This window comes from Pezoporus flaviventris, unplaced genomic scaffold, assembly GCF_033815535.1.
Source record: "Pezoporus flaviventris isolate CSIRO_AGI_PZ_B2104156 unplaced genomic scaffold, CSIRO_AGI_Pfla_v1 ptg000213l, whole genome shotgun sequence".
NCBI classification, from domain to species: Eukaryota; Metazoa; Chordata; class Aves; order Psittaciformes; family Psittacidae; genus Pezoporus; species Pezoporus flaviventris.
Genome location: NW_026892761.1, coordinates 3992567 through 4018476, shown reverse-complemented (window position 1 = coordinate 4018476; position 25910 = coordinate 3992567). Strand labels below are relative to the sequence as shown.

Genomic DNA, 25910 nt, shown 5'->3' with positions numbered 1-25910 from the left:
AAAAGACACATCACCCCCACATTTTAAGACAAAAAGGTATATTAATACCCACCCCCTTTTCCAGCTACAAGCAAATACATTAAAGAATCAGACTACAGTAAAATTCAAACCCTTCCCACAGATTTTCACATGGATTCCTGGAGAATGACAACAATTACCAAGTAGAAGGAGAGATGCTGAAAAAATGTTCCCTTTGGAGATGAAAATCTTTCACACATAATCAGGACAGAAAACAGTATGCAATCAAGCTTGCTTAAGAAAATATATCAAGTATTCTGAATGAAAAAGTTTCCCCTTCAAACAGTAAATCACATTCCATTATAAAACTGAAGGGATATTTATGTCACACCAGACTAGCCAGTATTACCCTTTACTGACATCTGTATCTCTAACATCTTACCTATTTCAAAGGTACGTCTAACATCAAACCAAAATGCAGAAGCACTTGCACTAGCTTTAAAACTTCTGACATCCTTCCAAGTGTGGGCAATCATACTTGCCAGGACTGAACATAATTTAAATAGCACAGTTATGCTATTTAAAGATGCAATCATTGTACTTAAAGCCATACTGGTTTTAAGCAGGAAAAACTATCCACATGTTCTGTTTCAGTCACTTTCTCCCCTTTCACAAGGAGGCAAAACTTCAGCTGTAGCCTAAAGACTGCTGAAACATGGGGTGAATCTCCACTGAAGAACATCCAAGCCGATTCTGATTTAAACTGTGGTGTCATTCAGAATTACTGTTTTCATAAGCAGTTGAGACAACAGAGCACAACCTTTGCTTCTTGGAGCATAAGCCAAAAGCTTACTGCAAAAATCGTCAATATTGGCAAAGTCTTCAAAATGAGCTAAACCAAAGAGCAACTGCAGCAATCCCAGATGCTGCTCTTCACTGACCTACAGAGATGCCAACTTAGTCAACATCTGTGTTGAACACTACTTATGCCACTTTCAGTACTGCTGCTTTTATCTGCAGTCTTTCCTCAAGCTAGGAGGGACAGAAAGGGACCACCAGTTTTTGAACACATCACTGTATTAAATTAGTGGTCTACGTGTGGAGGAAACAGAAGTGCTGGGAACAGAGGATGTGTAAGGTCAGAGAGAAGAAGATTTCTGTAAGATGGGACTAACAATGTTTTGCCTTACAAAATGGGTAAACAGTCCTAAAGCAGTTAAGTTGCTTTAAAAACAGGCTGAGAGACCATCCACCTTTCACAAAGTGATCAGTAGGAGCCAGAAAAAGGTGTCCTTAAACAAAGGAAACAGTAAGAAAAATATGCTAAAGATAAGAACACTTGATACACACTTGCATCCTACCTTCCTGCCATATGGCAGAGAGACACTTTGGGATTTTCCAGGCAAATTTGCCCAGAACTCTAATGAAGCACCCCAACTGTTTTTATTTTACTCAACTGCTATTTAAATATCCATCCCATCAGGGCACGGGTCCTTCCTTTTATCTGCATGTCCCACTTCACAGCCTGGCTGGCCAGGCAACTACTCTGGACACATGCTACATAGGTGCTACCCCCTGCCCAAGCAGTAATAGGGAGATTCAAAGCAAAGCCAATATAAAATTTGAAGAGGAAAACCATGCAGAGTTGTGCAGTAACATCTAAATTGACGTAAAAAGGAAATAACCAAACTCAATGGGCATTTATTTAAACACCTTTTCATCCTCCAGAACAAAAATATCCCAAGTTCATTCACATCCATCACCTCCGAGGATGCCAAATCCAGCCCCGGAATTCTCTAACAAGCCCATACGTTGAGCAAAATTACATATCTTTAGGAAGAGAGGACAAGTCTAAAAGCAAGTTCTTTAGTGAAGATGCTTCCAAATTCGAGTTTCCAAGTGTCAAATTAAAGTCTGAGTAGGAAACAGGGGAGAAATCTTACAAAGTTATGATAACTACACAGGATTCTCATGCTATAGTCAAAAGGGAAGTGTCAATCTCAGCACTACACCTTTGGAAAGCTGAAAATAGGCTCCCCTCATCATAATTCCGTGTTATCTTTGCATTAAAGCTCTATACTCAACTAGCTAACTCAGGCATTTCTACACCAACAACAGAAGAGATTGTTCAACACATTTCCCCCCAAAACCACAGCCTGACAGGAAGGTGTGGGGGGAGCACAGCATATGGCACCTTAAGCAAACTATATGCCCATCCTACACCCCCCTCTGCCCCTAGATATTGTTACCAGCTCCTTGATCCCCACTTCCTATTGCTTCAGTCTCCATAATGAATGCAGGTACTTACCATGCTGCTGATCTGCATCTCTTTGCCAGAGAGAATAACCTGCTCTCCTAGGCAATTCTTTTATAACACAGCCAAAGCGTTTAAAACTTTGCAATACACTCAAAAAAAACCCCAATCCCCAAACTAGATCAACCCAGAAAACCCATCTCAGAAGCAGCCCACGAAACCTTATGTGAAAGCTATCCATAGACTATGTCCTCAGCTAGCTGACAGCTCTCTGCATTCTGCAGTCACAAACTAGTGCTGAGCCTACTTCTGCCAGAAAATTATACTACAGCCTGTATCTGTGTTTTACATTGATCCATCTCCCCTGAGGGCAGCCACCTCCTTTATCCCCAACTGTCAGGCTCCTGTTCCTCCTCTGCACTCAGATGTTATTCAGCCACTGCCCATCACTGCACCCTTTCCTACTAATGCACAAGGTATCTTTTGCCCTGCATGTGTAGCAAAATGCAAATCCAGAAGCGAGTAGCCAACTGTCAATGACTTGTATAGAATTGGCCCTTTCCCCTTACTTTTCTTCAATTAAAAACCCACACTGTATTAAAAAGGAAAGGTCTCTACTTATCATTGCAGCTGCTCAAGCTGACAGGTTACCTTAGACAAAAAATTCCTATTTCAGAGGACAGAGGCGGTTTATTTCATGTACAGACTGTACCTATGCGTGTTTCCTGACATCTTCTACTGCATTCACCAAAATGGGAATTCACCCCCCACGTCATACCTGAATCATGAAGTCATTTTCTTCTTTTACTTCACAAACACAGCGAACAATCTCAGAATCGCTTTCTTCAACTTCTTCATCAGGATTCGTGGTGACATCAACGTCCTGACTGCAGTCATCATCGCTCCACAGCAAGCTCTCCAGAGATGACTCACTCAGGGTGTCATCCTCTGTACCAAAAAAAGAAGTTAGGTAAAATCCCAAGTAATGACAAAACCCCCAAGCAAGTCTCACGATTTCACCCCGAGTATGCAGACAGACATTTCTAAAAGCACAAGTTCCCCATCTGATTTAAGGAACACTGCAATGTTACTACATCATATGATGAACTTTAATGCTAAAGTTACTACTATGTATAATGAAGTTTTATATTCTTATTAGTTCCTTCAAAATATTCCAACTTCACAGCTTCAGTCATTAACACTGTACTCTCGACACAGTGCCTCAAACCAAAGACAAAAAGTCTCTTAAGACAAGTAAGTGTAATAAAATCCCATTATATAAATTAGAACAGGATTCATAGTAGTTCCTGCAATCTGTATAGAACTGTGGCTTGGTACTCTAAGACTAGAGCTCCCAGAAAGAGATAAGAGGGTTCTGTGCTATGAACCATTCTGACTCACAAAGTAATGACTCCATTCGAGAAACATTCAGAGTCCAACACAGAATTTAATCCTGCTTCAGAAATGATTATGTTCATTAGCCTCCTGTTGAAGACACACTTATCAGTTCAGGGGCAGTGCAGGTATTCTTTAAGAACGCTCCCATAGCACTTAATGCTTCAAGTGGATTGAATAAAACTGCCAGGAAAATCTTGTCCCGAACAGCATGCTAAATTGAGATGCTCACCTCACTACTAATGCAATGTATTCCTTGGGGGTAGGATGGGAGGGTCAGAGGGAGAAGGCAAGGATTTTAATTATGTGCAAAATACTCTAATGAGGTGGAATAGAGTAAATTTAGTCGCTCTGAAACAGACTGTGGTCTCTCACCTATGTTGGGTAAGAACTATTTTGATCACTTAGGCCCCAGAACAGCACTGCAGAAACAGAAGAACCAGTCTGTGGTACAAACTCAGTCATGTGCGAAGACATCTCTTCTCAAATTTAAGGGCCTGAGAACCCACTGTATTAGTTCATTTCCAGGTTTAGAGCTTTATTCCATCTCTGAGATAGGACACTCCTCAAGTATTCTGGAAGCAACAGCGCTTCCATTCTACTACACAAGCTATACTATTGCTTACACCAGATCTTGTTTATCTGGGCACTGCTGTTCTTATTAATACGAGCTCTGCAGATGCAAAAAGCAGTTAAGAGAATTGCAAACAGGATGAAATAAAACCATTTCCAATACTTCTCACCTCTTTCAATGTCTACGAACTGATCAAAAGAATTCTGAGCAACTGATGGCCAAGTTACTAAACTGCAATACACACTATGGTAAATATATTCCATAACCAGAACTCATCAGACTTGCAGAACATGTTTTAAGACATTATCGCCATCTGCGCTTCAGTAGTTTTAAATGTTTCCTCTGTTCCCTGTGTGATGGAATTAACTGAAGTTAAATTTTTACACTTTGCCTAATTCCAAACAATAAAACAACTGTGTCAAAGCATAATCAAATGGTCACCAACAGTGCACGTCTACCACAAGGAATCAGTGAGGAACTTAAGGCTCCTGCACATAATCAAGCTGTCATATATTTCCCATTTCCTTCAAATTTGTGAGCTTTAATAACAGAAAGAACAAAATGTTTGTTTGCCTTTTTTTATTGTACCAGCTTGTGACAGTAAATACTGAAAACTCTGAAAGCTGGAACAGCAGCCACGTTTTTATGAGCTCTGTTTATGAAGTACTATGAAGATACTAATAAAGAGCTTATCATCATCATGAAGCTCAGGAAGTCATTGTAACCATATATCATAGTGTACACAACTACATGTAACCACATCCAGTGGTGTCTCAAACACAGCACACATACTGCATAAAGCTTGCATAACCTCTGTTTTTAACTCTGAATTATTACTTCATTGAAACCTTTGAAATACTAAAAGTTTAATTACTAAACTTCGACCACAGCTATGATAGAGTAAATACAGGGCTGCAAAAAGGTGCAAAATGAGTCTGAGTCTGAAATAAGGGCAACGGTCTTAAGAGTTTCTGTGAAGTCAAAGCAAAAAGCAACATCAAGCTCTGGCAAAGGAACTGGGTTCAACTAGTTCGGGCAGGGGAAAGGAAACACATGGTCCTGCATAAGAACAGCCAGATGTACATCATGGGTATTGACTTCGGCAGACGTTAGTGAGGCTCACACATTTACTGGTAGTACCAGACAGAACCAGCAAACCAGAGGGGAGAGTCAGCTTACCGTTTCTTTTTGATCTTCCTCTGTGCTGCCCGGACCCAGAGCAGTGCAGCACTGTGCTTGTATGGGCAGATGATTTATTGGAAGGAACAGATTTGGTGACACCTGATTTTTCAGGAGAAAGCTCCTGTGAAACATCCGTGTTTTCCTCGCTGCCAGAGTAGTCTGCAAAATCGTAACAAGTGGTATTCTTAGAAATCTGGGGTCAAGAGAAGTTGAGAAAAGAGAAAACCAGCACCATGCACGGAGCAGGGATGTATAATTCCTTGTGACAGTTTTCACTTCACTATGCCAGGACTGCAGGACTTTGTTACGCTGCTGGAAGCTTTCTAGAGGCAATAAAGTTATTGTCTGAACCAGGAAAACCTTACACAGCTCTGTCATCCTTCACTGCTGATGTATGTGAGAGAGGCTGAAAAGGCTGGCTAAACCTAACTTCTTCAGGGTGAACATGCTTACAATGCATTACAGGCATCTCCACGTAAGCACTGTTAGCTGGACACCTCTCCCTCGTATCCCACTATCATTCACATGGGCTACCACACACATCCCCTCATCTCTCAGATTACAAAGTGGGCAAAAAGCATCTCTTATTTTCTTAGTGTATGTATGGAACAGGATGCATGAGTGGAAAGAAGCCCAGTTAAGACCATGTGCAAAAAACACCTAGAATAGCTCCTCTGTGAAGCATCCATTCAGCACATCCTCGGTGTTGACACATCAAGGCTATGTGCAGTTATAAGCAGCACCCTCCAATCAGCTGTCTGGAGAAAACCTTCAAAGCTCCTGAAGAACCACAAGCAGCATCAAAAGAAGGGGGGCAAGCAGCATCTCAAAATCCAAGAGCAGGCGGACAAGTAATAGTGGGTACTACCTGCAAATTATTTGTGCATCTACAAATGATAGTATGCATATTATTGTCATATTTGAGGGCACCATACAATCAGAACCTCACTAAAATATTTGTTTCAGCACAATTCTGAGTCAGTCTGCCTATGGTTCCTTCTCCTGCTCTACTCTCTCATGACAGCTTGCCCTATTTCTTCACTTGCAGCAAACAAAAATGCAATCCATCTTCCTTCCCATCTCGGGAACTCCTCCGTAAGAAGCTCTGGTTTAACAAATTACGCATGCTAGTTTGAAATGTGCTGCATTAATGATCCTAGACATCCATCAATGGCAGAGAAAGCTGCCACGCTTGATCTCTAAGCATTTCACTAGAGACATCTTCCAGAATCAACTGCCATCTCCAGAGGAGAAGAATCCAATCACCAGTAACACCTGGGCCTAGATATGAATTTCAAAGTGTAAAGTGCCCCGAGGAAAGCATTCCCAAGCCTCTGTAGATAAAATCAAGAGTGAAGACGTGTTCCTACTACACCCCTATTACCATAGGTGGAACAGCATGTTAGGAGACATGACAGAGGGACACAGCATGAGTACAGACTTTAGATGAGGCTTTTAAAGAAGCACCAAAACTAAGTTATATAACTGAGAACATCTGGTACACACGGTGTTTGGTAGCAAATTCAGGGAATCTACACCCTCTATACTTATGTGCAACTTAAGGTGCATTTGCTAATGAAAAGCCATGCTTAATGTTATTAATACTTAATATTTATTTTAGAGTTAATTTATTCTGTGCCATTACATGCACTACTGCAAGCTGTCATCCAGCAATAATGGTGCAGCTCAACCAAGAAACAAATTATCTTGCAAATCACAATATTAACCACTTAATAATATTAGAACAGATTAACGAAGCAAGCAGTCTTCTCTGCAATGCTCACTCAAGAGCATGAAACTAAGGAACAGCCAAAACAAACCAATGAAGTTGTATTTCCCTACAGAAGAAAAAAGAGCTTTACCAGGCTTAGTTCTCTTTCTCTTTTTTTTCTTTTTCTTTGACTTGGACCTTCCATAGTCTTTGGATTTCCTTTCTTTGCTCTTCTCGTGTTCTTTGACAGCTGAAATTAGACAACATTCCAACTTAAGTTGTGAGACACATACACGCTTATTCTACTTAATTACTTTCTTAAAGACCTCACGGTTTCTTTGGACAATCAGGGCCAGTTCACTGCAAAAAACAAGCAGTAAGAAAACTTACCTGTAAGAATCCCCAGCTCTCATAATTGGAATGTGCTGGGTTAAGTCCTAATCTGACTGTCCCATGAGAAAATTACAATAGCATGTGTGAGAAATCAGTTGTACACTAATGCCCATTGCCTGCTTACGTGTTTCAGAGACTGTAAGTAAAGAAATTGGGGAGATTTGTTATAACTGTTTTCTAAATTATTATGGCTGAACATTTCAGTTGCATTGTGACTGAAGTCTGAAAGAACAAAACCCCAACCCCCCCCAAACTCTAGTATGGTTCCTCAGTCAAGTATTCAGTTTTCATTGAAGCTGGAGGAACAAGTGGTTCAGCTGGCTTTAACTGCAATCCTCTCATCATCTGTTCTCCATCCTACTTTTATGGGAATAAAACACCCTATAATTTTTAAATGATTGGGCAATACGTTTCAATCAAGTCCAAACTCAAAGCATGCTTCCAGAGCCCTCGCCATCAAGTATATGCCTGCTGGGAGGTGACGTGCACATAAACCCTTGTTTTCTATATCCTAGTGTTTGTTCACAACTCCTGTCTTTCAGATTTAAGTCTCTACAGCAGAATCTGTAGATACTTACGTGCTTCCTTAAATTATTCTGACTCAGCAGAGGCTGCAGATGCAATCATCAAATCTATTATGGAAGGATGCCTTGCATCTCAAAAGAGCTGTGCTCGCAGAGTGCTTGGCTCACTAAGCCGCTCACCATCCCATTCAGAGACCTATTTCATTTTCTGATTATTGGTACCAGAATAAGCACCTAACAACACTGTATTATAGGAAAGCTTCTCCTACAGAACACACTTAAGAACCCTAGGTGGTCACTCACGAAGCAAACCAGCAATACCAGTGTATTATGTTAGCCTCTTTCATACACACCGGTATTTAACTCCCCAGTTCACCACCTCAGGCTACGTATTTCTAGTACAAACAGCTCATTCTGAGAAACTGGCAGTCTCAGTCATATTTCCCCAGCTGGGATGAGCATACAGGAGATGTGCAATGAGCTCCTCCTTGTGAGAGGCTTCAGCTCTGTACCTCCCCACCCTCTTAGTCCTTGAACATCTCCTGCTACTTTGCCACTTGCACTCCTCTTTGCTGTCATTAGTGATGGCTGCTAAAGCTGCATTGCCAGCAGCCGCATCAACTGCTGGCACTGCTGGCAACCTGCCCTACCAATTACGTGCCCTTCAAAGGCAACACGACAGGCAGCACAAAAGACAAGCTTCATCCCCCCTCCGTGACCATTTGGAGGGGAAAGAGGTTCATATTTAAGTCTCAGCACAGAACCTCCAACTTCTTTCTTTCCTTTGTCCTCATTTCCCAGTCCTCCAGTGATCAGGATCCTCTGGGTACCATTTCCTGCTCCCTGCACACAGGGATGCAAGTAAATTCTGCCATTTTATTCTTCCAGAAGGGTACAGAGAGAATAACTGAAGTCAACATAAGCATGAAAATTTTGCATCTTTGCATTTGGAAACTGAGATTTGCATGGTCAGAACATTTGGTTTAAGATATCTGAGAGCAGAGTATGCTATTTCAGTCACAATCAACATATCTGTGATAAATATGACAAAAACCTGTCACTTTGTTCCACACTTTTCTCCCTTGAGCTTGCTGGTATGTCTAAAAATCTAGAAAAATCCCATTATTTGCAAATTTCTGTGTACAGCTGTTACCTTAACTGCACAACACAGCTAATGCACGTTTCCTTAATAAATCCACAAAGAATGAGTCTTCTAAAAGGGACCTTCCAAAACCCCCTGCCCTGAATAAGCTTTCTGACTCGAGTTGCTTCTTGCAAGCATTCTGAAGTCTAATGAATTCTCACTGAAAGAAGACCAGGTAAGGAGGCTGGCCAGGTTAGAAGCATCTTCGCAGTTCCACGTGGTCAAAGAGAAAGGTGAACTGCCTTGTATCATCCTAAAAAGTCATCACAAAACAACTACGTTTTTAAAAAGGGTTTTTTGGCAAAACCAGAAAGAGACCTAAGTCCTCCTGACCTCCTTGAATGGCAGAGTAATGAAGACTAGGATGAGTACTCGGTCACATCCTCCAACAGCACTATAAAAGTGTGTTCTCATCTTTATATGTCATCCTCTCAAGAAAGTGTGAGTTGAGAGGTGTGAGGTGTCCTTGCCCATGGCAGGGGGGTTGGAACTAGATGATCTTAAGGTCCTTTCCAACTCTTTCTATGATTCCATAAACATCCCACTGCATCAGCCCAATGAGGAGACACTAATGGATCTCATTCAGACCTTCCTACAAGGGAAGGCAGCAAAGGATGCCCAAGAATAGAGAGAGGTGGTGAGCACTGACTGACCACTATGACCAACAGAACAACAGAGCAACAGGTAAGAGGTGATCCTCTCAAGACTATCTTTAGAACAACAATCGCCTGTTACAGATAGAATAAGCCTAAGCTCAGATATTTTTGTGTTTTCCTCGTCACTGTGACTCAATTCTCACCACATATCCAAAGGAAAGTGGTGATGCAGTAAGTCTGGAAGTATGCTGAAAAGTTTTCTATGTATTATTTGTAAATAGGTATTTAAATATATGTATTACTTGTATATATGCGCATGTGTACGTATACCTACACACACCCTGCCCCATTATGGCTGTTACCCACCTACACTATAGTAGATTCCAGTATAAACTATACCACTGAATAAAGTCATGAAGCAAAGATCTTCAGAGATACTCAGTAAGTTTTGACTATCAGAAGTAGTCAAATATTATAAAAAGCCCGAAACTACAGAAGAAAAAACTGGATCATCCTGCTCCTGCTCCCCCCTCTGTTCTATTACGTTTAAGTATCTCAACAAGTTCAGGACACTTCCAATATTTAATGCTTTGGACAACCAAGAGTTTAACAGAATTAAGACTTGTCAAATAAGCAAGCATCTTTCATGCCCTTAAATACTTTAGTACTTTTACACCTTATTACCCACTGCCTGGGAATAATAAATCCCAATGCATACAGCAAGAAAAATTCAGAGAATTCCCTACATGGATTCTTCGTTTGAAACTACAGCAAAGAAGTGGCAAAACACCGCTTACATTTTACCCTGTACACTCATTAAAAATTAGACTCTCTGGAAGAAAGCAAACAGAACATTTGCTATCAGTATTACCAGATCCTTACAGTGTTTTAAAACCTTTCCAAGACTTCTCCAAGTTTAACTCTCTCAGGTCAGACTAAAAAGCATACCAGTTCCAACTCTCTTTTCTTGAGGCTTCCGCAGCGATCTCACTCCGTGGTTCTTGGTTTGTTCTCTAAGAGAGTGTCGGTGCCTATTTAATGCACTTACAGGAGTTGAAGCTCTTCTCCTTTCTACTTTGTCACCTCTATATTGGGTACTCCTTAGGGCTATGTGTAAAGGAGCATCTACAAAGAGAATAAAGACCAAGTCCAAGCTTTAAACACCTTCAAGATGCCAGTCTACTTTACCAGCAGTAGCTCTCACAGTCCATGGGGAGCATTTCGGAGCATTTGGATTGCTCAACTTGCAATCCAAAGCTGATGTAAAGGCTAAAACTTGGACTGCTTGTGTTGGTTTGGGAATTTTTCCACAAAAAAAAAGAAACAGAGCATGCAAATGCACTCCACAAAGCTCTACTCTTCCAGGAACACTGCAGCTTTGAAGAAAGATGGAAAGAGAAACAGCTCAGTTCAGCAGAGATATGGGTCAGGCAATTTTGTTATCAGTTTCTTTAAAAGAAAAGAAGCCCTGTTGATTTAATTAGAGGAATCAAAGCCTGTTCTCAAAGGCATGCTTTGTAATGAGACACGCAGAAGCGGTATAAAGCTCTGCACATCTAAGGAAGGGCAGCTTTAAAATCCACAGCACTGAAACAAGCAAGAATCCAGAATCACTACCTAAAACTCATAAAAATCACAAGATACAAACATGGCTTTAGCTGATATTCCACTTACTTTAAGTCAAGGCAAACAGTTCCTATCGCCTAACTACAGCTAGCAACTCCTACTGAAAGGCTCCTGGACATGGAAAAGGAAAGGTGAAGCTGACAAAAGCTAAGGCTGTATGGCATTTAGGACAGCCAAGCTAAACGAGACAAACACACCGCCACCATGGAGTGTGACATTAAGCATTTTGGTCAATGAGAGCCAGCAGCCACGGTGACAACTTGCTGACTTTCATCAAGAACATCCCATTCTATCACCATAAGCATCTCAGAGGTTCAGTGGATATGAAAGACAACGTCCTTCTTGTCTGAAGACTTACGTGCCAGGTGGATTTTCACCTGGACACCTCTAAATAATTCTGAGCAGTACCTGAAAACGACTGAAAACAGAGAGAAGAGCCCAAGAGAGCATACTTAGGAGAAGAACTGGCATCAAGTGCTCTGCCCTGGCCAACATTTCAACTTGAAGCTACAAGGCACACTAAAACATGTCATTACGGAGCTTTCAGAATAAAGTGGATGTCTTCAGGCAAAGAAAACTCCAAGAGCTGGAGGCCATCAGGGCCATTCTCACCTGGTCCTCTCCCTCTGATGCTGCATTAGAACTTATGGAAAAACAAAAGTATAGGAGCTTCCTAACTATTTCTGTAACCAACCTGTTACCTTCTGGTCACCTGCCATAGGGCTTAAGAGCAGCCACAAGACAGAAATTTGACTGAACTCCAAATTTCCATGCAAGACTGTCTCAAAGGCACCTTTTATCCAGTCAGGCAACAAACAGTTGCTTTTCCCTATGTTCTTATTTACCTCAAGAGCTGCAGAACTGTAATAGCTGCATGTTTTCCCCACAAGTATCAAAACCAGAAGATACTCCTTGATAAGATACTGCAGTGTGCGTGTGGCCTTCTGTTTTCAACAGGACTAAGTTCTCCTCTTGCAGGAGTAAGTATATAAAGGTTTTTCTTTTGTTGGTTTTAGAATCATAGAATCATAGAATCGTTAGGGTTGGAAAGGACCTTAACAACCAGTTCCAACCCCCCTGCCATGGGCAGGGACACCTCACACTAAACCATCTCACCCAAGGCTCTGTCCAACCTGGCCCTGAACACCACCAGGGATGGAGCATTCACAACCTCCCTGGGCAACCCATTCCAGTGCCTCACCACCCTCACAGGAAAGAATTTCTTCCTTATATCCAATCTAAACTTCCCCTGTTTAAGTTTTAACCCATTACCCCTTGTCCTGTCACTACAGTCCCTAATGAAGAGTCCCTCCCCAGCAGCCCTAGAGCCCCCCTTCAGATACTGGAAGGCTGCTCTGAGGTCTCCACGCAGCCTTCTCAAGGCTGAACAGCCCCAACTTTCTCAGCCTGTCTTCATATGGGAGGTGCTTCAGTCCCTGATCATCCTCGTGGCCTCCTCTGGACTTGTTCCAACAGTTCCATGTCCTTTTTATTTAAAATATGGGTCTATTTTTGTAGGACTTCTTGCTAACAGGATCTGCTCCTCTGAGAACTTCCACAGCTCGTGGGTTGAACAAGACAGCATCAGTTCAGACAGACAGAACTTCTTCCTGTGGCGCATGGTAGCTGAAAATTCAGATTAAGATACTGCATAGGCTGTTTGGGAATCCCAGTGTCCTAGCAAACCTTCCGAAATGCAAACTGTTTGCAGCAGTACAGCGTGAGAAGTCGGGTAAAGAAGCCTTTCTCAGGCTTTCCTGATTATCTACCATTGTGCATAGTTCCAAAACTATTTACAGAACATTACCTCAGGGAACCCCAAAATTACAGTACAAAAACCAGACAAGGTTCATTTAGGCCTCTCAGGTTCCCCTTCTCCCAGTTTCATGAATTAGCATCCGAGGAACCCCACAACCACCTTGAGCTCACCAGTCTTTCAAAGAGCACAGGCTTCTCATAGGCTGAGATCTGTAGATGCAGACTCTTGGTAGAACAAACCCACATTTTGTGTCCATAAGGGTTTTTTAGCTTGGCAAGACTGGGTTTTAAGGAGATGTTTCCCAAGAATATGTCGTATCTTTTAAGACCCTGCAGTTCAGAAGATAATGCAGCTTTCACAGGAAGCAGAGACTGAATTCCCCAGTGCTGTGAATTAGGCAATATTCACCATCCACAGCTGTGAGATCATTCGCTGAGAATATCCACTGGTATTTTTAAGACTGAAAGACCACACATCATCCTGACTTACAGCTGAAGCGTTTCGCACAGCCACCCTCCACAAACTAAATGCAGCCTTCTCAAGATAAGCTACAAAGACCATCAGTAATCCTGCAGAACACTGTGGGTGTGAATGCAGAGCTTCCCCTACTCCAGTGAGACACTCTGTGTTCGGAGGTCACCCATGCACATTCCAAGCCCAGCAGAGGCCTCCCTCAGCCAATCTTAAGAGGAAACAAGGAACCCCCTCAAAGGATCACCCTGCAAACCACTAACACACGTCAGAGGTTCACAAGTTAACAGCTATCAGCTGACAACTGGACATCTTAGATGTTTAACCTGCAAGTTTGCCAGCCTGCTTCCTATACAAGCACAGGTACAATCTCATCAGTCACACAAGACAAAGATCCCTTTATTCTTTAAGAGTATTCCTGGCATTACGACACTTACACATTAACTTGACATACTGTGACCAACTTTGAGTAGGCAGAACTTTTATCAATGAGGTCATACACAGAAATGTAAGCCCACTGACAAAATCAGTTTTGTTTCTCTTTAATTCTAAGGACTCTTCAGTAAAACAGATTTTCTACAGTCTCTGAACTACAAATCAAGGTCTGTTGCTTTCTCTTCTCCCTCATGGAAAGAACAACAGAGCCAAGCCGGGCAGCAGCTTGCCAGGCTGAGGCTGTCATTCTATACCTACACACCACAACTGCAGCCTAATACCACAGCACTTTTAAAGTCTCAAAACTAGCACTACTACATGGTTATAGGGTCTCCCCAGAGCCTTCTCTTCTCCAGGCTGAAGCCTGGCATAAGTTGCCATTCAGATTTCAGAACTGTACATCCGTCTTCATTCCTATGTGCTGAAATTCTGATTTTAAGCACTACAAGAAAAAGGTTTTGCTGCTGTTCTGAATATTATTACATCATCTCCTAATGACAGTAATTACAGCCATTACTTCAGGAACAATAAGTATTTTCACTTTCAATCTAGCCAACAGTCCACCTCCACCATTTATTTATTTCATGTGTAGCAGAAACAGTAAGGAGCTGCAGAACACCAAAATGAAACTTTTGAGATGAGGCCTTAAGTGTGATAAAGCTTCTAAATCAAGACTATCTCCAGGCTTATGGAATAAAAAGACCCATCATTTCTAGAGTTTTACCTGTTAGAAACTGCCAGCTTTTCTTAAGCACTGCATTAACTTATATAATGAAATACAAGAAAGGGAAATTTGTACCAAACGGTTAAATGACTTAAATATATTCACTTTGAGCAGAAGAATCTTTGCTCACAAAGACTGTAAAGATGTACCATGCTTAATGATGTATTCAAAAGCCTCCACTCTCACCAGGCAATACATCCAAAAAGCCTTTTTAACAAGAGACGTGTAGAAAGCCTTGCTCAGCTGGCTGTCTTCCTATACATAGACACCATTAAGAACAGAAGAGATGGCTGCAAAAGGACAGGAGAACAGAACACAAAATCCAACAGCCTGACCTTATAAACCCCATTAGCTCTACTTTAGAATGTGCAGTACCTCCACACCACCATTTAGAGGAATTGAGAACATACTGAGTTAAACCCTAAATAGCATTCAGCATCAGACATATGACTGATATATAATGACATTACTCTTTCTTGGTGAAGAAAACCTTACTGCAGTTCCAGTAGCAGGCTTTGACAGTGAAGGAGACTTGAGAACTTTACGGTCCACCTTCTACCTTGACACACTGTTCAATAGCCAGCACAACCCAAGGGCTATTTACAGGGATATGCTTTAGATCATCAAAACAATCCAGATTAAACGTGCTATCCACAAGTAGGGAATGAAAGGGGTGGATGCTTAGAATAAGGTTACAACTCAACACCATCAAGAATTACCTGCCAGTGCAGCCAAAACCATTACATCAAACCAGTGTGCACTTGAGGGAACGGATAAATGAAAGGCCCAAGACCTTGAGTGACTCATTACTTCATTCAAGACAATCACAGAACAACTTCTCAAACCAAAATAACTATGCAGTGACACAGAGCAGAAGTCTATGGAAAAGCACAGCATGCAAGAAGCCCATTCTGATCACTGTGCAGTTGTTAGCAGCCATTCCTCAAAGCAGTCATCTCACATGTGTTTGTCAGAGCAGCACTTCAGTTTCACCTAAGCTGCATGCAAAGCATAATACACACAAGCTGGCACATCCTAACACGTGAAGAACAACCTTCCTCTGCCCAGTCAAATCTTATGCTTTTGCCTTACTGAAGTTACAGATGTAGTTGGGGTCTAGGCGTTTACGTGCAGTAGTAGTGTGCTATCTTGTTAGGAACAGGCAGTAGCATCTCAAATGAGAAAACATTTGCTGGACACGTTAGGAAAAGCAGACATGACGCAAAGCAAAGCCAGATACATTCTGCTGTAGTGACCTGTAGCTCAGTGAACTTGCAAGACTTTGAAATTCTCAAACAGGATATTAATGAAACATCAAAAGCAAAGACAAAACACACCAGGGAACCGAGCAAAGAGGCAGTTGGGTTTGATAAAACAGGCTCAATCAGAAGACAAGAGATGTCAATTTTTATGGACCTGCAGTACAAAGACAAGTGAGTCCACAAGAACAAAGTCTAGACAGGTTATCAACACCACCCCGCAGCTCAAAACTAGACCTGCACTGCCACTCTGATGTTACACAGGACACCAGGAAGAAAAGCACTGTGGAGAATGAGATGTTGAAACAGAAGTTAGCATGATTCCCAAACACTGCAAAGCAGTTAGATCTTAAGCACTGATTTTTTCCCTAACCATTATGTTTTTATCCATTTCCACCACCCATGAGTTGTGTGAGGATCTTTTCCAAGTACAGCTGTAGCAATTACGTTTGTTTAACACTAGGACCTTCTTCCCCCACAGCTCTAGCAATGAAAATGGTAAATACTGCAGAAACTGGCAATGGGTTTCTAGTCAAGTATACTCTTCAAGTCAGACTATGAAATGTGAAGACTAAGTGAGAAATAGGAGAGAACTGGAGTTACTCACATCACTACCTTAATAACAGAACAGTGAGTTGTTACAAAGGAATAAGAGAAGCTGCATAGTTTGGTCACTGCAGAACATGAGCTATATTTCTAAATGAGGGAACTTCTTCAGCTTTATCTATTCTGAAACATGTTTACAGGTATCATGCTGCTTCTCCACAAAGATGCTAAGATGTAGCCCTAAAGAGACTCCGTCAGCCCCAAATTTCTGCTCCTTCCTGCTTGTCCTGCCTACTGCTGCTGTTTGAAAAAAGGAAGAGATCAGCAACATACTTACACAATGAACCAGCCGCGCTCCGTCCTCTTTTTGACCTTTCTTGATTAGCTTTTTCAGAAGCCAAAGAAGCTCTGGTTTGAATATTTCTTTTTACAGGGTTCTGCTGTGATTCTGCAGCCTTCTCCACTCCATGAAAGTATTTCATGTGATAATGCAATAACTTGGCTTTGCGGAAGGATTTTGAACAGTCCAAGAACTTGCATCTAAACTTGTGATCTTGATCAAGAGTTGCAGGTTTTTTTGATGCAAGAAAATCTGTTCTCCTACAAGGTTTTGTTACTGTAAGAACAAAACAGATAAATTCCCCCATGCATTTGCTATATTTATCAAATGGTTTCCTAAACTTAACAAAAAAAAAAAAGGTTAAGAAATGGGCATGCATTAAAACATGTTAGCCACAAAATGCTAAAAATGAAGTTTTAATGCTGTATCTGCCTTTAAGCTCAATAGCTTTGGAGGGAAAACTCTGCCCTACTGTGCTCTTAAAAACCCTTATAACAGCAGTGCTTTTATCAATGAGTTACTGTTGGAAAATGGTATTTTGCTTCCATGAGTCCCTTGCCCAACTGCTAATGTCACTGTAATATAGTGCTAACACAGATATGAAACTGAATTACACAGAGATTGTGCCTTTAGTCAGAATGCTGAAGGTTATGTCCTATCAAGCATGCATTTAATTGTTTATAACTGCTCACATCTTTGGTGAAAGAGCTTTCCAAGGAAAACAGTTCTGCTTCTTTGTTCACAAGTATTCTGCTATTTGCTTTCCTTCTCCTACCACCCAAGCCTGGTTACTCCCAAGAACAACGGAAGCAGTATGTCACAACTGCATTTCTCAACGAAAACTGAAGTTTTATTTCAATTTTCAAGCAGCAACTGAAGACTGAAACTGAGGAACAGGAAAATTGCCTGCATCTGTTCCAAAATGTCCCCGATGAGCTGCAGCTGGTTTCTCAAAAAAAAGCAGCAAACTGAAGAACACTTCCAGGTGCCTGGTGTACCGAGCACTGCTGCGCAAGCCAGGCCTGTACCTAAACGTAACCGGGCGAAATCTTACTTCTTTTCCAGCACTTCAGAAACTTTTCATTCGTGCTTTTGCCAAGAAATGCATAATAAAATCCCACTCTGAACTACATCAGAACTGTCACCAGTATCTGAGCCTAATACAACAGAGGAGAGGTAGCTGTTTGGAAACACAGAAATATACAGAGATCCAGGCAATCATCCATCACTAATACACACAGCATCAAAAAGTTCCTCACCAACTACAGACAACGGAAAGGAGGTGTCATTTCTTATAAACCAGCTTTCAAGTATGAGTTGTCCATTTGTTTTGCCAGTACTCAAATATTATTTCCATGTTGACAAGCATTTTCAAGCTTTGAGGACTGCTTAAAGCTAAAACCCAAACCGAGCAACAGTGATGCAAAACCGAAGGTATGCGGCACATGAATTAAGACATTCTATCAGAAACATGTGCAAAGAAGGAACACAGAAGGACCCAGAAACATCACAAACAAGAGTAAGTGAAGAGGAAGACTTTCCACATGTGCACATGTGCAGGAATGCATTGAATGGGAATGCTAAAGGTAATGTCAACACGATCTTGGTGTTAAGAACAGCACAGCTTGGTCAGAAGTTTTCAGCATGCAGCAACAAAAATGGTGTTACTGAGCTGCATACTTAAAGGTTAAATCACAGGGAAGAAGAGCATCCTAGACAGCAGTATCTGAAGCACACTCAGCTTTTAAGTACTGTGTTATGACAACGAAGCAACACTTGAAGTCATTCGTAGAGCAAAAACAAGCAATGGTACTGTGGAGGCTGATGTACAGGGAAGGATTAACAAGTCATATGCACAGACTGGTTAAAAAAGAACATTCAGTTAATTTTGAGAAGAAAACAGTAAAAATGAAGACATTGCTCTTGGGTGTTTCACAAAGGTAACAACAAGGTGAAAGACATTTTGGCATAGCCATATTAAGAACATGCTGACAGGGATGCTGCCTCAAGCAATTATGGTCAAAGACTGCAACAAAGCCAGACAACAGGGCCACATCTGCTCAATGACAAAGTTTGCCAATACCAAAATTGAAACACATCGTATACCATCAAAAGTTGCATTTCTGAAGAATGAGAGAGTGTTTCAGGAATGGTCAAGTGAAGTGGCCCTGGGGTTTAGTGAAGGTAATTCAGGAAGGCTCTCCTGCCCATAAAGCTAAAAACCAGGATTCAGGACAGTGAGAGAGAACTTGTTTCTATTTAATAACTAACGTGAAGACTGGAAAAGATTGGAAAACTTCACTGCAACGGAACTGGGTAATGGGGTCCAAAGACCTTTTAGCCAAAAAATATGACAAAGATAACGAGGAAACCCATTACAGCATCATACAACTATTGTGAGACCCTGTATCCAAGCTCGGAACAAGTCCCTTCCATTGATGGACAAATTCCAGAGAAGATACAGGGAATGGCTTCTAACTGATAAGCTACAGCTGGAAGAAGAGCACAAGATCACCTTAGCTGAAGTTTAGAAACAGAGGTAACAATATATGGGGTAGAGGGAAGCAAAGCAGACAAAAGCTTATTGCAACATACAAAAGCATCTATCCAGAGTAACAAAAACACAATCCCACAGTCTGAAGCAAAGCTTTAGTTATTACCATCACCACACATTTGGGGGCATCTTCCTCCTTTACAAGCAGCACAACAGAGCTTCCTGCTGCCAGGACACAGCAGAAAGCTCCAAGGAGAGGCTCTGAAGAGGCTGTGCTCCCAGCCCATGCTCTGAGGCCAACTCACTACACCAACATCCAAAGGGGGGACTTCCACCCCTGCACGTGTACATAATTTCTGCTCACAACACATGCTACTAAAACTGGTTTCTATGGGGAGAAAGTTTTGCTGTATTAGCTTCAGATTTTCAGTCACTTCCCTTTCCAGAGGAGCTTGGTGGGTGTTTTCTCCGAATATAAAGTTAATGATAGACCTACCACCTCTTCTTCCTTCCATGTTTATAACCCAAATGAAAACTCCTCACTTGGCAGTCAATTACGCATTACAATATTAAGTACAGAGACTCAAGGTCAAACAAGCATCAAAGGAGAAAAAAAACCCCATCTCTTCTGTGTTCAAAGAAGCCTCTTGCTTCTCATCGTGCCGTACTAGCAAGGTTTGAGCTATAACCACGTCAAGCAGTTAGTTTACAGTAAAATATCACCATGCGAAGCTTCTGAATCCACAAGGGACCTCCACATACAGACAAGCTCAACTTAAGTTAGAAACCAGATGTCCTTACAGGAGGCATTTTTTCATGGTATTTGATCACTAACCCCAAAGCTTTGTGATTACACCCAAGTAAGATCAACCTTATTTTTGAGACTATTCCATGATGACTTCTGGATTATTTTACAAAGGCAACGGCAACAGATGCTTTCTTGACACAGCATTAACTGCTTAGAAGAACATCTGTGATCATTAACACAGTTTTTCTACACTGTTAATACAGAAAAACCAAGATTCACCACTCCCCACATTCTCAGACCTTATGGAAGCTGTGCTTTGTCAATCTGCAGCTCAAGGAGTACCTTCAAAAGCTTACACAAAGATAAGTGTCATCTTAAAAATGCTACGCTTCAAGCTGAAAATCTGCTGGAATTTACAAACCAAAAGGCTAAATGCCTGTCAACCAGAACAACCTTGCTTTAAGAAATGCTGTGAGTCACTGAAGTTTTATATCAGGCTGGTTTTCTCCATAAGGCATACCCAAAAGGTGGCTCTTCACTGCTGTGGAGAGCTTTGCCATTCCTTCTCTTCTATTATATAGCTTGTCTCAAAAGGGAGTATTTTCAGACACACTCAATATTCTTTCAATCTTCAGAACTGCTACAATCTCCTGCTCTTTATAAGAGCTGTGCCTAAGGTGCAAGTCCTGCACAGTTCACCTCAAAGCAGTTCAGTTCACTGTACCTGTCTGGAGTCAGACCTGTACCTGCACACCTCACATGCCAACGGCTTGAGTCACAACAGCCACCAACCACTCTTTCTGCTTGCCTGAAGCACAAGATTCCAACAGAGTCAAGAATCATGTACTCATTACAGAGAGTAATGTCATTTCCTTGCTATTGGGAGACATTAACGTTCTGCTCAGGAATAACCACCCAGTGATTTTGCCTTCATGAGCCAAAACAAGCGACAGCCCATCAGTTAAAAAAGGTAAACCCAGAAGTACTTTACAGACTGACAAGAGTGCAGCAGCCTGACTAGCAAAAAGCTACTGCAGCCACTCTGTATCTTCTGAACTCACTGCCAGAACACAGGGAAGGAAAGGCATGGCCCCAACACACTCCAACTGAAAAGGCTCTGAACATACCATAGTTAAAATACAGGAGGATATTTCACCAGTCTGCTTAGGAAGGACAGGCAAGATCAACATAGCTTCAAGCTGTAAATATGAGACCATTCCATCCAACCTAAGCAAAGGAGAAGAGGCAAATTCCCTCCTGCACAGAAGGTACACATCAATGGCAAAGAGAGAGAGGGTGTTTTATTTGTACAACTACACAAGAGTGGGTGAAAGCACGTGCAAGCAGGAGGGCAAATTTGGAATAACCAAACAACATGATGACAGCCAGCACACACAGATTAGCAATGCTGAGCAATGGTACACGCCTCTAAATGTGCTGCTCCGCTTAAAACTAAGCTTCTTTGATAAAGCATAAACCAGGGAGTTTGTAGTTCAGGTTTCCCCAGTTAGCTGCAGATACAAGTGTTGAAGTTCCAAGAAATAATCACAGGACAGCACTATGTTTTGGCATTGTTACTATCTGTACAGGAAATTTCAATCTGAAAAAGCAAGGTAAGTACACACCCCAGCTAAGGGAAAACAGAATTATACACATTACTAAGTCAGATACTGCAGTGATTGAACCATTTCACAAATTTGCACTAAAACCTCTGAATAGTCTAAGGCTGAAGTATAACAGAAGCCAAAACGTGAGAATATAGAAATACACAATCAGGATTACCAAGCATTAATGCTTCCACACACGTGCAGCACAGAAATGACAGAAGAAGCTGCTCTTTTAAGATGTTAGTCCAACTTAATCCAGAATGACAAACATTGAATTATAACCTGAAACCAAGAGTTTGTTAATTTCATCATTCACATGCTAAAAATATTCCACCCATTTAAAAATTATGATTTCTACTTTTTGAAAGATCACCATCAAACGCCAGAGCTTAAGATCAAAACTGAGAACATAGGGAAGAAAAATAAGCATTTTCCCCCATGGTTACCATTGCAGTAATGCACATTTTTGTTAGTGACACTTGTACAAGCACAAAACACCTGGCAGCAGCTGCCTTAAGAAATGCATTAATATTAAATATGAAAGCAAAATTGAACCTGGAGCAGGAGAAGGTTCTTGAGTTACAGTTACAGAGGAAGACTCGGTGTCTCCAGCCTTCTCTTCCTGTAAACTGGCATCTGTGCTGGGTGCTGTGGTATGTGATGTGTTTCCAGGAGATCCTTGTTCACTGAAACTTTGGTCAGACTCAACAGGAATTTCTAACTGGACTAGAATGGAAGAGAAACATTTCACTGAGTACAACACACACAAAGGCGTATTTCGGAACACTGATGTATGTGTTCATCACGTTACAGTGGAGACAAACAGCCATCCACGCTCCGATGCTTGCTGTTGTATTAACACAAAATGAGTTTTTAACAGCACAGCTACTTGTAGCAACCCTCTAAATGTAGAGCTCCTTAGAAACACACAGGCTTACTCTTGATGGCCCAAAATGGGACAGGTCTCCTCAAACCATTATCAGAGCTCCCCCTGAAAGGGAAAGGCAGTGAAGCACTGGGCATCTCCACCCAGTCTAAGAATAAAAGCATCCTGTTTGAGGCTGAACAAGAGGATTAAACTGTAAGCTTAGCATTTGGGTTACTGCTTCAATCTCAAAGTGTGAAAACTTTGTAATTACCTCATTTTCACAAGCATAACCTGCATCTTTAAAAAAAAAAAAAACAAACCCAAAACTGCCACCACAAAACAAACTACCACATTTCCTTTACGTTATTTTACAGCCTATGGAGCTCTCCTTTTGCAAGGCCAGTCATCCCTCTGCTGGAAGAGCTCCAACCATGCAAAGGGAATACTAGGATTACTGATGGGAGAGGGAATCAAAAGCAAAAGGCAATCAGGGCTGCACAGAAAGATATAAACTTGAGTTTTCTCTGCACTGCTGATGTAACCAGGTTTCAGTTGCAGCTAAAGAGCCTGCAAGATACACAAGTATCATGCTTACAACTAGATGACTGCCACAAGAGTGTACCAGGAAGCTGCTTACCCTTCTCAGGCTCCTTTTGGTCAGATACTGCATCTTTCCAATGCTGAATTTCTGTTGAAGTTGTGACATGATCTGTATTTAAAATCTCTTGGCTAATACCAGATGAGAGTCTTGAAGATCGTCTCCTGATCTGGTCTTTTTCAGGGTTACCTGAAGAGCTCTTCAATTTATCTTGAGCTGGAACACACAAATGTAATGGTACCATGCAGTTACAGGATTACTAAATAGCTCACAAACAAACTTTAAAGATCTTCCAGTGGCAGTCTGAAAATGTATTTAAGGACTGAGGATAACAGCAAAGTTACACAGCCCTGGAGATCAGACCTCTCTGTAAAAGCTACAATCATATTAACAGTTATGTTACAGGTCCCTCAACTTTTCTTTTAGAAATAGATCTAAAGTAAGAATACAGATCAATACCTTACTGGTAAAACACTGCTTTAAACAGCAACTGTCCCACTGACATTAGTAATACCAGAAGTTAGATGGGATAATTCAGACACAAACCAACTTTGACTCTATGCACACTGAAGTTTTAACATTTGTGGACCTAAGGAAGGGAAAGACAGCTTTCCTCAGATCTTCACCACTAATGTAATTGTCTTTTCTCATCAACACACTCAAGCTCAACATCACTACACAGTATACCAAGATAAAGTAAAAGCTATTAGACTGCACTGATGTGGAAATTTACCTAGCATTAAAGTTTCTTTGCTAAGCAATGTGGTAAGCCCTCCATCTAGTAGTTAAAGTTTCTGTAACTAGAAAAAGGCTTTTATAATCTCCTGTGTATTACAATATAATTGCTGCCTCTCCTTCTGCATCAAGATTCACAGCTTGTGGATCCTTTATATAAACCCAGCTTCCAAAACTTAGGAGGAAATTCAGGCACAATGATGCTGCATACAAATGACCAATGGAAGAAGAATAGGTGACACATTTCAGCCATTGCATGTATCACGGTTCAAGGTCAGTATTACAGACTTTTTTTCCCACTCCACTTAAGCTTCAAGAACCTGTACGTACAAATACTGTGAGAGCTGAACACCAAGAAATACTCACATAAATTCTTTTCAATCCTGGGGCGCTTTGGTGGAATTTCACCTCCTTTAGGTATTTTCCGACGTCTTAACTCCAAAGTGATGGGCTGCAGCGTCTGAGAACTTTGCTCTACACGTTCAGATAGAGAACAAAATTGACTGGATGTGAAGCTGTAAAACAAATTCCCAAGCCTCACAGCTTACAATACTGGACTTGCATCAAGAGTTTCACCTGGCTTTCCAAAGTCTACACATTAGCATTTAATCCTGCTGTAGACATGGCTTATAACATATGAAGATTATCTGTCTAAATGTAATCTCTGACCAAACCACTGAAGCTCCAAACCTGCCTGACAAGGATGCTCTCAGCTGTCCTAACCAAGCCTGAACAAAGATGAGTTTAAACATTTCTGTGAGCTTCTAGAGACTGAGGCTGTGAAAGAGCAAGACACTTCTTGTTCCTTTAGGTAAGTTCACAAGGGTTCTGATATACGGCCTAAACATTTATGTTTAGATACATACCCGTTGGAGGAGTTACTGGTGGTCTTCCACGTTTTCGTTTAGTTTCTTTCACGTTTTCTTGTGGACTCTTTATGCTGTCATTCTCTGGCTTCTTCTCAATTTGTGTATCTATTGAATATTCCATATCATTCTCTGATATATTCTCCTTATCTTCTTTTCCATTCTTAGATATATTCTTTTCCGAGACCTTGCCTTTTTCTGAAATGCCTATCAATTTTCCTTCTTTATCAGGTTGCTTAACTCTTTTCTCAGTCTTTAATGTCTTTTCATCCTTGTCTTTCTTTGCATTACCTGTTGCTTTCCTCTGTTCTTTAAATTTCTCCTGCTTTTCAGGAGATGATGGAATTTCATTACCTCTTTCCTTCGGCTTAGCATTACCCACAATATTCTAGAATAAAGAGAACAACATATGAAAATTAACTTACTGCAATCTCAGAGTCCTCCCTCACTGCTGCATTTAGCAGACTTGCATCCTTGTCCCATTTTTCAGAGGACAGAATTTATTGTAAACCACAGATTAAAATTCAGAGGCACTTGAGCTGTTCAAGGACCCATGCAGCTTTCACAGGACACTGCAAGAGATTCAGATTCAATCTTTTCACAACTCAATGGCAAAGAGATTTGCTGTTTCTTTGTTGTCATGTGCCTCAGGTTTCATCAGCTGTGCTGCTCACAGAACAATTCCATTTGAAGCAGGTATGTGGTACTGGAACACTCACAAACCATCTCAATCAAATTATTCTCAAGAAACTAAACCACAAATACAGTATGTCTGAATTGTCTCTTGATATTCCCGAACTCTTAAAAGCTGTGTGTCCTTGTATAAGTACATTCACAGTGCAAGTCATTGGCATTTACCATGACTGTTCAATATAGCATCCTACACCCTCTACACAGGAACAGAGAAACACTCACATTAAAGAACAACCAGCTTATACTGCTGCCTTTGGAAATCAGGTGGTCTGGGGCTCTCTCCTACTGATGAACAGGAACAAGACACTTTCCATTTCCTGCCAGAATGCTGCTGCATCTGTACTGTACCTGAATCCACACTTTAAGTAACTTACACTCACCACTGAATCTTGAGCTCTGCAGTGGCTCAA

At 41.3% G+C, this 25910-nt stretch overlaps 1 protein-coding gene across 6 annotated transcripts in view; it reads right to left on the bottom strand.

The window, feature by feature from the left end:
- The window catches only part of PHF20 (PHD finger protein 20), a 47557-nt gene that overhangs the window by 7734 nt on the left and 13913 nt on the right, over positions 1-25910 (bottom strand). For 2 of the 6 annotated variants that reach the window (XM_061441719.1, XM_061441718.1), the window contains 9 exons: positions 24808-25195; positions 24308-24415; positions 23246-23422; positions 22296-22466; positions 16889-17167; positions 10680-10856; positions 7226-7324; positions 5361-5522; positions 2991-3160 (listed from right to left, as the gene is read on the bottom strand). In XM_061441719.1, coding sequence (XP_061297703.1) covers positions 2991-3160; positions 5361-5522; positions 7226-7324; positions 10680-10856; positions 16889-17167; positions 22296-22466; positions 23246-23422; positions 24308-24415; positions 24808-25195 — 1731 coding nt within the window. The remainder of the gene's footprint in view (positions 1-2990; positions 3161-5360; positions 5523-7225; positions 7325-10679; positions 10857-16888; positions 17168-22295; positions 22467-23245; positions 23423-24307; positions 24416-24807; positions 25196-25910) is intronic. The other 4 variants (XM_061441720.1, XM_061441721.1, XM_061441722.1 and 1 more) reach the window with 4 other exon arrangements.